Source organism: Lepidochelys kempii, chromosome 2 (assembly GCF_965140285.1).
Source record: "Lepidochelys kempii isolate rLepKem1 chromosome 2, rLepKem1.hap1, whole genome shotgun sequence".
NCBI lineage: Eukaryota > Metazoa > Chordata > Testudines > Cheloniidae > Lepidochelys > Lepidochelys kempii.
Genome location: NC_136381.1, coordinates 24999834 through 25014493, shown reverse-complemented (window position 1 = coordinate 25014493; position 14660 = coordinate 24999834). Strand labels below are relative to the sequence as shown.

Genomic DNA, 14660 nt, shown 5'->3' with positions numbered 1-14660 from the left:
GGTTGTGGTTAGGACAGTAGATCGCCTAATACTAAAACAAGTTATTTAACAAACTTTAAATTATTGGTTTGATTGACTTTGGTAAAATCTTTAATTGGGATTTATAAATATGCAGACAACCACCTTCTTAGTCTCTTTTACAGAATGTATAGAGATTGACTGGTTTTTGTACTAATTTGATGATTTAACTCCAATCCAATATTGACCTTAACTTGATTACTTATAACATTTTGTTTTTAGTTTAATATTAATAGCTTACCTTTGGTGATATGTTTCCTTGATTTTAGTTTTAAAATTTTAATAATGTGTACAATTGAGACCAAGTCACATTTATTTTTAATAAGTAACAGGGGTCTATATCCTTTGAGGATCTGGCATGGAAACCACCAGGTCAAACTTAAAGTCTGACCAACTCCCCTAATAAATGTACAGCGTCTGCATGTTTCTCTCTCTCTCTCTCTGTCACACACATGCACACAGTCAGCTCTTTTTGTAATTTCTTCTTATATCCAAGAAACTGTTAGACTATTTCAATCTACTTGCATTTTTGCAGCAGCTAAGCTCTGTATAGCTAGCAACCCCACAGTCAAAGGCTGTCCAAGAAGGGCCAAAATCTGTGAATGTGAAAAAATATGAAGTGACCCATTTAATTCATATGCAGCTTCACTTTGAAACAGACATCCCTATTGCAGTGAACTGTATTGTTTCCTTTCTCCCATGGAGTGCTTCAAATTGTGGGGATTTAAAGAAAACCAGGGAATCTGTAGCTAGCAATACTTGTGTTTTGCTGCTTGTGAATTACATGTATTTGCAAAAGATAGGTTTTTCTGGAGACTGAAATGACTGAAAAATAACTATGGAAATTAATTGTATTTTGGCCACATTCCAAAGGGCTGTTGAGGAGAACATCAGTGCTAAAACCTAACTCTTCTTCATTAGATTGCTTGAGAGTGAAGTGAGTTATCTAGTCAGTCCCTCTACCTGTGAATAACAGGGTTGATTTTCTTTATGCAAAAGTTATCTCTGAGAACTGAGTGTCTAATTAGTTTTTCCCATCTCCCCAACATCCTAATGAGTTTCATAGAATGACAGAGCTGAACAACCAAAGACAAAGGCTCTTCATCATACTGAGTCTTCGGAGATTACACTAACCATGTACGATTTTGCTCTAAATGCAAACTGAAATACATTTGGAGCCTGTTGCGGTTCAGTGATGAGACAGAACACAGCTTTATGCAAGCAAACAGGCTGGTCAGCGGAGATGGGCTGTTCTGCCCCCCCTGCCTTCCACCTTCTCCTTATATTATATTTCTCCCCCTAAGCATTACACACTGCTACACAAAGGAATGTATGACGTTGATTCATATGCTTAGTTACCATCCTCTATCTACTACAATCCTGGTTCTCAGGCCTTGAGCCCAGGCTAAAGAAACCTCCCACAGTTGCTGTCCAAACAATCAAGTTCTCAGGGTTCATATCTAGCCCTTGTCCTTGGATAGAGCAATGTGTGCATTGCTCCTAGGAAACAGTCAGGGTGTGCCCCGCCTGCTTCCAGGTGGAATAGCTAGACATTAACCCTTCAGGAGCCAATGTTTTTAATTATTTAGTGTTTCATGATTATGGAGCCTGCTTCCTATCTACATTTAGATAGCCACATCTATTTTAGTTATTAAATTAAAATGGAACAGATTAGCAATACTGCTTTAATTTATATCGGAGGTGTAAAATGACCTGATACTCTTATGAAGGGCATTATATACCATCTATTATGATTTTCTGAGAGAAATGTCATTTTTATACAGATGGTGTCCACTTAATACCTAACCAGGGATCAGAAAGGCTTTAAACGGGACTGTAGTGATTCAAAGATGTCTGCCTCTCAACAATTATAGAAATAAAGGCCCGTCACAAATGCTATCAACTTTCTCCCAGACCCATCTAAGAGGCAAGAAGAAATGCAAAGCTGTCTGAACATAATTTTCATTATAAAAATATCCCCTCCACTAGAAATATTCATAATTTACGGAAGTTAGCAATTTAAAGACAATTTATGTACAAGGCAACATTAAAAACATACCTACAAAATAAGCAACAAATAAAAAAAAGTGACTAAATATGATTATGTGCACTCCTTTTTTGCAATGAGGAAAGCAGAGAAAGTGTGCAAATGGAAGCACACAGACGTGTCTGACAGCCTTCAGCACTGCAGGTATTGGGAACATGTACAATTTTAAGCATTTTAGGGTAAGGTATTCTCTGTTACACAATTCTAAATCCAGAGTAAATCCACTGAAACTAACGAAGTTACAACATAAAGCAAAATCCAATCCCTAGTTTGTTGGCTTTTAAAAAACTTGATCTATTTTTCTGTGTCTTTCCCCAACACCACTCATCTGAAGTCAGTTTCTCTGAAGTGAAGAATATGTTGCTGTTATACTTTTAGCTGCCAACAAAAAAACAAAACAAAACAAAAAAACCCAACACTAAGTCAAGTCCTAGTTCAGCACGCCCAATTCAGTTTAACAAGGTATCAACCAGACCAGGAGGCCTAAAATTAGACGCACCAGCTACGCCTTGTTTTCCAGAGGCGTGTGCAGTAAGACCATATTACTACTTTGCCTGATTTGCTATTTGTGAAAGAGCAGGGCACTGAATTAAAGCAAAATCCAACATGAGCAGGTAGGCAAAGTGGAATAATGGCTTGGAATACACATACAAGCTGATTCTGTGATTGTCAACAACCATATAGACTTGTGTGGTTAAGGATTCACCGAGGTGGGAAACTGATTGTTAGTTAGTTTCCAGCCCTCATTCTGAAAACCTCTCTTTCTTTGTTTTTTTTAAAATCAGTGTACAGGTATTAAATGGGTTTTCTGAGGCTATGAGTTCTGATTTTAAACCAAAATAAAATCTGGATGTGCATACATTCAAAAGCAGAAAAGCATTCCTGCAGATGGCTCAGCCCATCTACTTTTATCAATGGCTCTTAACAGCTGGTCTACTTAATTTTCACTTTTCTAATTAACAGGACAAAAGCTCAACATCAAAAGAGTGAATGGAACAAGAAGTGATATCAGAAACAAGAGAGCAAAGAAAAACAAATCCAACTACCAAATTCTCCATTAATACTGTTTAAAAATCTAAAAATGATTAAAAATCATTGTAAAAATAGCAGGAATTAAGTTTTTTACTCCCTTTTCCTCTCCTGTCCCTGTAATGAAAACTGGTTTTCACAGCAGAATTAAAAACATTCAATAAAAATAAGTGTCTACGTTTTAAAATTAGAGATTCATAAAACAATAGTGATAAACTACACCCACGATGTACTTTATGAGACCGTTAATACATGCCTTAGGCAGCTGAAGTCCTTCAGCCTTTGGTCTTGTGCCTCACAACACACCCAAAGTATATATTAATGGCCTCATAAAAACCACACCCTACGACTTATAGTTTAAACAAACATACTTGTCTTTCTCTTTTCCTCCTCCAAATATTGGATGCAGTAAAACTCCACCAGTCTTCAGTTCATATACCACTATTTGGTCTAGTTCCTAAAAAGTACGATATAAAAAAATGTATATATTGTTAAGCGGAAGAGGCTAATTAGTGGGCTTTCCACTGTTCTATAAAGTGATTATTTCTTAACCTCAGACCTGAACAATAAAAAGTGAAAATGTATTTGAAGTAATTTTACTAATTCAATTAAGAAAAAAATCATAATCAATATTTTAGCATTAGAGAGCTAGCAATATTTACAGGATTACAATGAAGAACAGATGTCCATCATCCACACAAACGGAAATAAAACAGTGGAACTGAGTAACAGAGCTAAAGTTTAATATTCAGTTGATAACATAACAGAGTAACTTTGCTATTCACTTTCCTACAGTATAAACTTCCTCTGATCCCCTGATGAGTAAAAGCAAGGGACTTCAACAGTATCTGGGAGTTAGAGGTGATTTCGTTTCCAAGGCAGATTGGTTTTGCGTTTCCACTAAGAATAATCTATCACCTGTGATTACTACTAGCACTAGGAACATAGGAATTGCCATACTGGACCAGTCCATCTAGTCTTGCATCCTGTCTCTGAAAGTGCATGGTACCAGCTACTTCAGAAAGAGATACAAGGAAACTACAATTAACATCTTCAGGGAAATTTTCTTTCTAGCCCCCATTAATTAGAGGTTGCCTTATTCCCTAAAGCATAAGGGTTCATAACCATTTCAAAATCTCTTGGTTGAACTAGTGTGCTTTACAACTTCAGAGCTCTTTGCAAACATGATTATTCAACATGAAACAGTAATGAGTATTGAGAAGGAGCTATGAAAGTGAGAGAGTTAAACCTGTGTAAATGAGTTACGTGAGAAGTGATTCCCTCTCTCCAAAAATTTAACTACTAAGGCCAGTCTCACCATGAGCTCTCTCTAGGCAGAACCCTGTGCAGAACTTACTGCATAACCAAAGCCTAATATTTCCACCTGTAAAGATGATAAGGCAGTTTTTAGGAAACATGGTCAGAATATTCAGTCTATAACAAATCCTAGTGTCCACCTTGATTCATCTTAGCACCCCAGATTCATATTGGCTGGCTTCGACATTTTTGTGATGCCCCAGGATGCATCGTTCAGTGAAGTCAAAGCTACCAATTGGATTCCTCTGGGATTATGGAGGCAGCCCACAAGACAGCAAGTCAATGGCATTTTTATTATTAAGTACACTTTAGAAGTTGGTGATATATTATTTTTGCTTTGGTTTAAAACACAAGTATTTTGCAAAACACAGGCTATAACACAAAACCAAATATATTTTATTAATTTAATTTTACAGCCTAAGAGCTACATTCACAAAAGGATTTAGGCATCTAAATGTTACTTTAGGCGCCTGAAACCCAGAACCAGGCCCCACTGGGATTCACAAAACCACCGCTCAGCTGCCGCTGAACCCTGTCAGTTCCCAAACTCACTCAGCACCTAAGTTTTTGTAGTAAAAGCTCCTTAAGTGCTTCTGTTTCTCCCTCTGTGCTCTGCAGCTGTACTCTCAGTGTCCAGATGCCCTAGTGTGATAAATGAACCATGGGAATATAGGCATTCCTCTGCTTTACTTGTCTGCAGAGTTTGATCCAGCAAGCAGGCTCAGAACTCTCCTCCCGGATCAGGGATCTTAATGAAAGAGTCATTGGGCGCGAAAAAGAGAGAAGGAAAATGATTCTATAGCCTGGTTAGAGCACTCGCTCAAGAGGTGGGAAACCCAGGATCCAATCCCCCTGCTCCAATGACATTTTTTATTTATCTATGTAAAGTGGAACAGCTTCAACAGGAGAAACTCCACATCAGAACATCCCCTAGCCCAGTGGTTAGGACGCTCACCTGAGAGGTGGCAGATCCCTGTTCAAAGCCTTTCTCCCAATCAGGCAGAGCGGAAACTTGAACCTGGGGTCTCCCACATCCCAGGTAGTACCCTAGCCACTGGGCTACAAGTTATAAGGAAGGTCCTCCTCCATCCACCCCCTCCCTCTGCTGCTTCTTGCAAAAATCGTGTAGACACCTGATGCCAAGATGCCTCCCTCCAGTCTGGATTTAGGTGCCAAACTCCCTAAAATGGGGTGAATCTTAGGACACCCCCTCTCCTTGGCATCTTCCATTGGCTAGCTTAGGCAGGGAGCTCCATAGTGTGTGACTTTTGTGACTTCTCATTCTTAGGTGCCTATCCCTCTCCATTCATTATACAGGAAGCCTGAATGCCTAATTCAGGCTTTGTGGATCCCAGTGATTTTCTAGGCACCTACAAGTTAAGCATGGCAACACTCGGCACTGCCACACCTAAGTTCCTTTATGAATCTAGCCCTAAAAGAATAACAGGCAAATATTTTGCAAAATGATGCTATATGAAAAGTTACCAGAGCCCCTATTGGGTCACCTCCATAGTTCAAGGAGAGATCCAATGGTAGTTCTGACACCAGAAAATGATGTAGCAGATTCAAGTAATATACCTGTATCTGAGTTCCAGTATCAATATCTGAGGTTTAAAAATCACATTCTTCTTTTCTCCCTTGTTACTGGGAAAGGAAACGGACTATAAAGGGGAAGCAATGACAATGGCTGTGCAAAAAGTAAACAGATTAAGAGAAATATTTTGTTTCGAGATTTCTTCCATCAAGTATTTCACTTGTAACAACAGGAGATAAAAGAAAAGGAGTACTTGTGGCACCTTAGAGACTAACAAATTTATTTGAGCATAAGCTTTCGTGAACTACAGCTCACTTCATCGGATGCATTCAGTGGAAAATACAGTGGGGAGATTCATATACATAGAGAACATGAAACAATGGGTATTACCATACACACTGTAACGAGAGTGATCACTTAAGATGAGCTATTACCAGCAGGAGATGCTGTCATCGTCATGAATAGGTAAGAATATGAACAAGAGGCTGCTAGGCAGCTTTCCAACACCACTTTCTACAAGCCATTACCCTCTGATGCCACCGAGGGTTACCAAAAGAAACTACACCCTTTGCTCAAGAAACTCCCTGAAAAAGCACAAGAACAAATCCATACAGACACATCCCTAGAACCCCGATCAGGGGTATTCTATCTGCTACCCAAGATCCATAAACCTGGAAATCTTGGACACCCCATCATCTCAGGCATTGGCACCCTGACAGCAGGATTGTCTGGCTATGTAGACTCACTCCTCAGGAACTACGCTACCAGCACTCCCAGCTATCTTCGAGACACCACTGACTTCCTCAGGAAACTACAATCCATCAGTGCTCTTCCTGAAAACATCATCCTAGCCACTATGGATGTAGAAGCCCTCTACACCAACATTCCACAAAAGATGAACTACAAGCCATCAGGAACAGTATCCCCGATAACGTTACGGCAAACCTGGTGGCTGAACTTTGTGACTTTGTCCTCACCCATAACTATTTCACATTTGGGGACAATGTATACCTTCAAATCAGCGGCACTGTTATGGGTACCTGCATGGCCCCACAGTGTGCCAACGTTTTTATGGCTGATTTAGAACGACGCTTCCTCAGCTCTCGTCCCCTAATGCCCCTACTCTACTTGCATTACATTGATGACATCTTTATCATCTGGACCCATGGAAAAGAAGCCCTTGAGGAATTCCACCATGATTTCAACAATTTCCATCCCACCATCAACCTCAGCCTGGACCAGTCCACACAAGAGATCCACTTCCTGGACACTACAGTGCTAATAAGCGATGGTCACATAAACACCACCCTATACCGGAAACCTACTGACCGCTATTCCTACCTACATGCCTTCAGCTTTCACCCAGACCACACCACACGATCCACTGTCTACAGCCAAGCTCTACGATACAACTGCATTTGCTCCAACCCCTCAGACAGAGACACACCTACAAGATCTCTATCGAGCATTCTTACAACTACAATACCCACCTGCAGAAGTGAAGAAACAGACTTACAGAGCCAGGAGAGTACCCAGAAGTCACCTACTACAGGACAGGCCCAACAAAGAAAATAACAGAACGCTACTAGCCATCACCTTCAGCCCCCAATTAAAACCTCTCCAACACATCATCAAGGATCTACAACCTATCCTGAAGGATGACCCATCACTCTCACAGATCTTGGGAGACAGGCCAGTCCTTGCTTACAGACAGACCCCTAACCTGAAACAAATACTCACCAGCAACCACAAACCACACAACAGAACCACTAACCCAGGAACCGATCCTTGCAACAAAGCCCGCTGCCAATTGTGTCCACATATCTATTCAGGGACACCATCACAGGACCTAATCACATCAGCCGCACTATCAGAGGCTCATTCACCTGCGCATCTACCAATGTGATATATGCCATCATGCGCCAGCAATGCCCCTCTGCCATGTATATTGGTCAAACTGGACAGTCTCTACGCAAAAGAATAAATGGACACAAATCAGATGTCAAGAATTAGAACATTCAAAAACCAGTCGGAGAACACTTCAATCTCTCTGGTCACTCGATTACAGACCTAAAAGTTGCAATTCTTCAACAAAAAAACTTCAAAAACAGACTCCAATGAGACACTGCTGAATTGGAATTAATTTGCAAACTGGATACAATTAACTTAGGCTTGAATAGAGACTGGGAGTGGATGGGTCATTACACAAAGTAAAACTATTTCCCCATGTTTATTCCCCCTCCCCCACCCACCACTGTTCCTCAGACGTTCTTGTCAACTGCTGAAAATGGCCCACCTTGATTATCACTACAAAAGATCCCCCCACCAGCTCCGCTCTCCTGCTGGTAATAGCTCACCTTAAGTGATCACTCTGGTTACAGTGTGTACGGTAACACCCACTGTTTCATGTTCTCTATGTATATAGATCTCCCCACTGTATCTTCCACTGAATGTATCCGATGAAGTGAGCTGTAGCTCACGAAAGCTTATGCTTAAATAAATTGGTTAGTCTCTAAGATGCCACAAGTACTCCTTTTCTTTTTGCGAATACAGACTAACACGGCTGCTACTCTGAAACAGGAGATAAAAGTGTTCTGTCAGAAGTATGATTAAGTTGACAGTGTCCCTTTAAATTGTAATACAAAACTGTATTATTTGGTTTCTACCTTACCTTATCTTTATATTAAAATGTATGCATGCTTTACAAGAACAAACCTCTTTTGTCTCATTACCTTCTTAATCCAGTGGCGATATTCATTGACACCAAAGGTTTTTTTCATCCAAAGGCCATAAATATAGCCAGAGATTCCCTTCAGCACCCACTCATCTGACCTGCAATAAGAAAAAACTATGAGACATCTATAATGTCTCCTTGACTTGCAGGGTATTTTGAACTAGCCAAGGGCAGCTCATGCTTCATGTTTCACTGATGCACACATTTCAGCCGGTTATATAACTTCTCAAGTCTAAATCAATAGGAGCCTGATGAGCTGTGAACCGATTTATGTGATATTTGCACCTGGATGGGATTCATGAAACCAAAGAGCCAGTTAAAACTGTGAATTTCTTTTACAACAGAAGCCCAGATTAAAATACAAAAATTGATTTTAGCTGAAACAGTAACAATAAAAAAGATTAGAATACTTACTTTAGTAAGTATTAAAACCCATGTCTGTCTACATAATCTTAATTGTTTGAAAGCTACTTTAATGCGATAGACAAGAGTTAGACAGTATAGTGCATAGAAAAGACGGACACAAAATAATCACAACTGTATGTATGTACAAAAGTATGCTTAAGGCTATACAAATATGAAAGAAGCAGTTCCTACTCAGTAGAGTCTCTCATCAATATTGAAGTCAAAATATATTAATTGATTCACAGATTCCAAAGCCAGAAGGGACCATCATGATCATCTAGTCTGGTCTCCCGTATAAAACAGACCACACAGTACTTTCTCAAAATAGTTCCTAGAGAATATCTTTAGTTTTGCCACCCCAACCATCTCATGCTTGGGTAGATGCCCGTGAGAAGTGCGTTCTGAGGAGGGATATGAATATGCAGAAGGAAGCCACTTGGTGAACAACAGCATCAAGTTCCAAGCACAAGAGTGGCATAGATGGCTGCAAAGACGTGAGTGGGAGAAAGAGCACCAAAGGGGCCCTTGTAAAGGGCACTAAGGTCTTGTCTATACCAGTAATTTGCCCCAATTACAGCTATTAGTGACCAATCGAGTCTTCAGCACAGCTAAGATACATCAGGGCAAATAGTTCAGAGTAGCTTTGCCTAGTCTACGCTAGGAGTTTGCACTGGTGCCACAAAACCCGTGGTAGGCCACTGATGGCTGAAATCTATAGTATAGGCAAGACTTTACATGAATGCTAACAGGCTGATGTACAGGTGGGTAAGAATAGAAAGAAACTGCAAGAGATTTTTGATGGGTAGAGTTGTACAGTTATGCAGGTGAGGCGCTCCCCATCCTCGTAAACTTGCTCAGCCAATCCCATTCTCTTTGCTCCCAGACTTCTCCCTCCCGCTGCCAGCTCCCAGGCCCAGTATCCACCCTCACCAGACTTCTTGTCGTAATCCACTAGTTCTCCCACTGTACAAGTACCCTTTTATTCCTTCTGAAATCCAGTCAGGCTGCTTCTTTCTCCACACTGCCTGCGTGGCAGCAGATGGCAATACTGAGAGCATAGAAGAGAGTCTCTGTGCCATCAGTTCTAGTGCCACGTACCACAGCAGCCTTCAGTAGCTGGGAGAAAATCGCAGGGAAAGTCATGATCAGCCCCTGTGGCGCTAATCATAGACTTTAAGGTCAGAAGGGACCATTATGATCGTCTAGTCTGACCTCTTGCACAACACAGGCCACAGACTAATGTAGGTGGAATCTTCAGAAAATTTACCTGCCAAACTCTAAGAATATGTGCATATTTTTCAAAGGCTTATAACTTGGCCAAATTTGGCCAAATATTCACAGGAACAGCAAAAGGCACATCCTTCAAACAAAGGCAATCCCTCTGCCAAATTTCAAGTCTTTGTTCCAAAGCACATTGGCACTAGAGCTTCTCAACAAAACAGTTGTAAGAATTTTTTTAACATATGAAAAAACAGTATTTTTCTCTTATCTTGTTTTCATAAATAACTACGCAATTTTTCTTAAAACTTTCATATTCAACCTGAGGCAGAGAGCCGACATGGAAAATTTCATATCAAATAGTTAAGGTTTGGCAAAATGATAAGCAACTTTATAAAAAAAAAATCTTAATGGAAAGCACTGGGTAACTTTAAATAAAGGCAGCACTAACAGCTCTACCTACGACGTGAGATTAATCTTCTTTGTGCGTATCTAAATGCCCAGAACCACGGTCTAACACATCATTGTGAGATATACTTTTTCTGAACAGATTAACCTATTCCAGAACCAGAATTCACAGCCCTGATCAGCTTGTATGGGTCCAACAGCTACAGGTCTCAAAAGGCTAGTTAGGACCCTTCATTCATCATTTTTTCATAGAACCCTTACAATTTTTTTTATTTACTATTACCATCAACCTCTAATGTCAGATTCTGATCTCCTAAGATTAAGTTCTTTTACTCACTTTGCCCGACCTTATTTGATAATCACTACATACATTAGGTTATATAATTTCAGTAATTAGTAGCTGGTGGGAACAATGTTTTTTCTTTATTTTCTCTTTCAGCAGGAAACCAAACAATTTCTCTTGAATTCTTATTCACTGATGATCCTAATGATCTGTAATAATTCTTCTAAGGATACTGCTTCGCCTACTGTTAGGGTAAAATGCAACATGCAAATTATACTTCCAAAATATCCTATTACTGTTTTGTATATAGTACTATTTTATGATACTCACCAGGACATTCTGGATATAAAACAGCCAAAAAATTGCTGAGCCAGAGCCTGAGCTAAGTATCTCCTTGTCAGTGGAGTCTCATCTATAATCATTGCACTGTGTAAAAGATTTGTGCTAGACCAAAACAAAAAAAGAACATAAGCACAATCTACAAAAGAAGGAAACACAATCAAAACAAAATACAAGATGTGATACTATAATTTGGGAATCTTTCACTGTTTTGCCATGCAAATAACTTAATTTCTACTTTTCTTCCAAATAACCTAAAGACAGCCCCTTTAAATAACCTAAAGATCTCCGTTTTCACATACATATAATGCTTCTGTCCCAAATACAGAACTAATGCTACAGAACTTTGCTTTTTGTGTTTTACATTGTGAAACTCTATGGATACATGGCACCTTTTTCCAGCTGAAGAAATACAACGAATTGTCAAACTTCTGTAAGACAGCTGCACTTTATTTAACACAAACTTAAATGTTTTATGTGACTGCAATTCTGATTACAGAAAGCAAAATGCAGCCTTGCAAGTGCTTGGTTTTGTTTTGCTATTTTAAATATAAATGTCTTTGTAAAAAATATAAAAAACTTATATTAAAAGACAGCAGTATGGACAAAGGCCAATATTTTCAAACTTGGGTATCTTAAGTCACGCTATGAAGTCAATATGAGTTGTGAACATTTCACACCTTTTAAAATCAAGCCCTTATTTAAGTTTAACTTTAGGCACCCAACTTAGAAATTTTTGGCCCTAATCTTCTCATCACCTGAAAAGGGATGGGTTCTCTCTCAGCACAAAGTTTTAGACATATAAGCATCATAAATACTAACCTAAAAATACTCATGGAAGCATAAGCAGCTACTTCAACATATGCTTCATCTACAAAAACAGTCTTGAAACAGGAGTAAGGATAGCGACAGGTAAGAATCTCCTCATAGAATTCAAAGACCTCATGAAGGTATGACGTGGTGTGTTTGAGCAATGGGAGAAGCTGTGGTAAACAAAAATGAGTCACCTGAAAAACAAAACAAAATTAATTTAATGGGAAACGTAGCAATATTTAAATATATAAATATCAAATTTTAACATTACATAACATTTAAAACAAAGAAAAAAATCAAAAGAAAAACAGTGTTGTCCCTATGTAAGATGCCACTGGAATGTAACAGAAACCAGCACTTTTACAGCTGTGGTAACAGGTATCATGGAAGAAAAGGGCATTGTGATGCCAATCTTAATTGTGAGAGCTGCCACAGAAAAATAATTTATTTGAAAGGTATTGTATAATGAGTCAAGGTACACAGGTATGCAGTACTAAACTTTTTAAGTTAGCCCATTCACCAGTGTGCACTATAGGTCAACACACAGACACTATTTTGGACCAGGAGATTAGGAAGCATTCCAATGGTTGTCTACCTACTGATGTCTACTGCTCAAAGGCATAACTTTTTTTTAAAATCCAGCAGGTACCTTGTTGAACACTATCTTCCTTCACGCAATAATGCATTATTTTATATTGGACAGCAGCAAGTGAATCAAATGTTGCTCTTATAAAAACAACGAGGAGTACTAGTGGCACCTTAGAGACTAAAAATTTATCTGGGCATAAGCTTTTGTGGGCTAAAACCCACTGCATCTGATGAAGTGGGTTTTAGCCCACGAAAGCTTATGCCCAAATAAATTTGTTAATCTCTAAGGTGCCACAAGGACTCCTTGTTGTTTTTGTTTTTGCTGATACAGACTAACACAGCTACCACTTCAAAATGCTGCTATTGTTATTTAGTTTCAACCACATCATATCCTCATCCTAGTAAGTACCTTTTTGTTATTGTTATTTCCCCAAAGGTTACTGTGCAATTGGTAACAATGGACTGGAATTCTGACAGGTGTAACACCATTGATTTCTGTGGAGTTACATCAGCCATGAGAGTCTTTGGATCAATGTCTTTAGTAGCCTCCAAACCATTAAAACACTGCAGAAATGTCGTTTCTGTTTCTTTATCACTGGATTTTTCAGATCACTTCCACTAATTTTTATAATAGATATTATATTTCCCACATAATTTTTGAAATATTTAATTTATTCCTGTGAAAGATATCAGACTGTCAGCACTGGAGACTAAAGTCTTCAGTTGTTCAGTAGATCAAATACAGCATACACATTAGTAGTGTAGGTTTGCCAACAAAACCCCCAATACCCTTGAACTCCAACCAAGAGGGACATAGATGGGCCACTTCCTGAGTTGAAAAGGTAGTTTAATTTGCCTGCCTAGTTCATCTTCAGTCTCTCTGAGAATATAGACAAGAGTATAAATCATAATGGCTCATTTTGTGGACATGGACAATACAACAGGCCACCATGAAAGAGACTCTTGCTACCAATTTATTCATATAAGCCATTGAACTATGTGGTAACAACTTGTAGTCACTATGAGCACTGGCTTGTATTTAAAACTATTTGAAAATGTATCCTTTTACCAATTCCAACTAATCTAGTTTCCTGACTTCTACCTAGAGTTTTATTTCAGAGATACCTTTATAAATCCTGTTAGGGTTTTGTAACACTAGATCAGTATCATCCCATAATTGTACTAGCAGAGACTGGTACGTTAACCATATATCTTTCTTGGATGATACTTGCTGGATCTAGCTGTAGGCACTAAAATGAAATAAAGTTACCAGTTCTCTAAAAAGGAGAGTCCTCTGAAGATTATTACCTCATGCATGTATGGATCAACAAGGATTTCAAAGGGTCCTATGGCCAAAGAGATGTTAGAAGCCGCAGTTGGAATAGTCAGCATGTAATGAAAGGTCTTCTTTCTCATATCATGGGTATATATTGTTTCCACCAAATCTCCATTTGAAACAGCCACCATTGCAGCATCTACTGTATATTCTAGTTTCCATGTGCACAGTTCAGAGTATGAATCAACACAAGGAAACCAAAATCTAGAAAAAAGATTAGGATGTTAAAAAAGAGAAGAATAAGAAAACACTACATACTTTTCTTTTTTATGACAAGTTTTTCCTCCCCAATTCCAGGCTATATATATTCCTAAATACTTTGGTACTTGGCATGCAGGCAACCCCACTCTACAGCTCTCACACTTCACACAAGTCTGCCAGCAGTGGAAGCTTCTTTGCTACTGTTTCCCATTAAATTATGCCATGCAGACTTTAGAAATCTCCAGTGGTTCATTTTGTGCCAGACTCTGTTGAATTCACTCCAAACAGAAGTTTGAGATTAAGCAACTGACATTTTCCACATGAAACTAAATTAGAAAACTGTGGAATTATTACTACGAGTATTTCCAATATGCTGAGATTCTATAAAAT

General features: G+C 38.9%; 1 protein-coding gene across 8 annotated transcripts in view; it reads right to left on the bottom strand.

Annotated features, from left to right (window-relative positions):
- TAF2 (TATA-box binding protein associated factor 2) overlaps positions 1-14660 on the bottom strand; it is a 107718-nt gene that overhangs the window by 67994 nt on the left and 25064 nt on the right. For all 8 annotated transcript variants that reach the window (XR_012157106.2, XM_073330253.2, XM_073330254.2 and 5 more), the window contains 5 exons: positions 14042-14273; positions 12155-12339; positions 11324-11437; positions 8678-8777; positions 3466-3551 (listed from right to left, as the gene is read on the bottom strand). Coding sequence is in view for 7 of the 8 variants with exons in the window: in XM_073330253.2 (XP_073186354.1) it covers positions 3466-3551; positions 8678-8777; positions 11324-11437; positions 12155-12339; positions 14042-14273 (717 nt within the window). In the remaining variant the exon portion in view is untranslated. The remainder of the gene's footprint in view (positions 1-3465; positions 3552-8677; positions 8778-11323; positions 11438-12154; positions 12340-14041; positions 14274-14660) is intronic.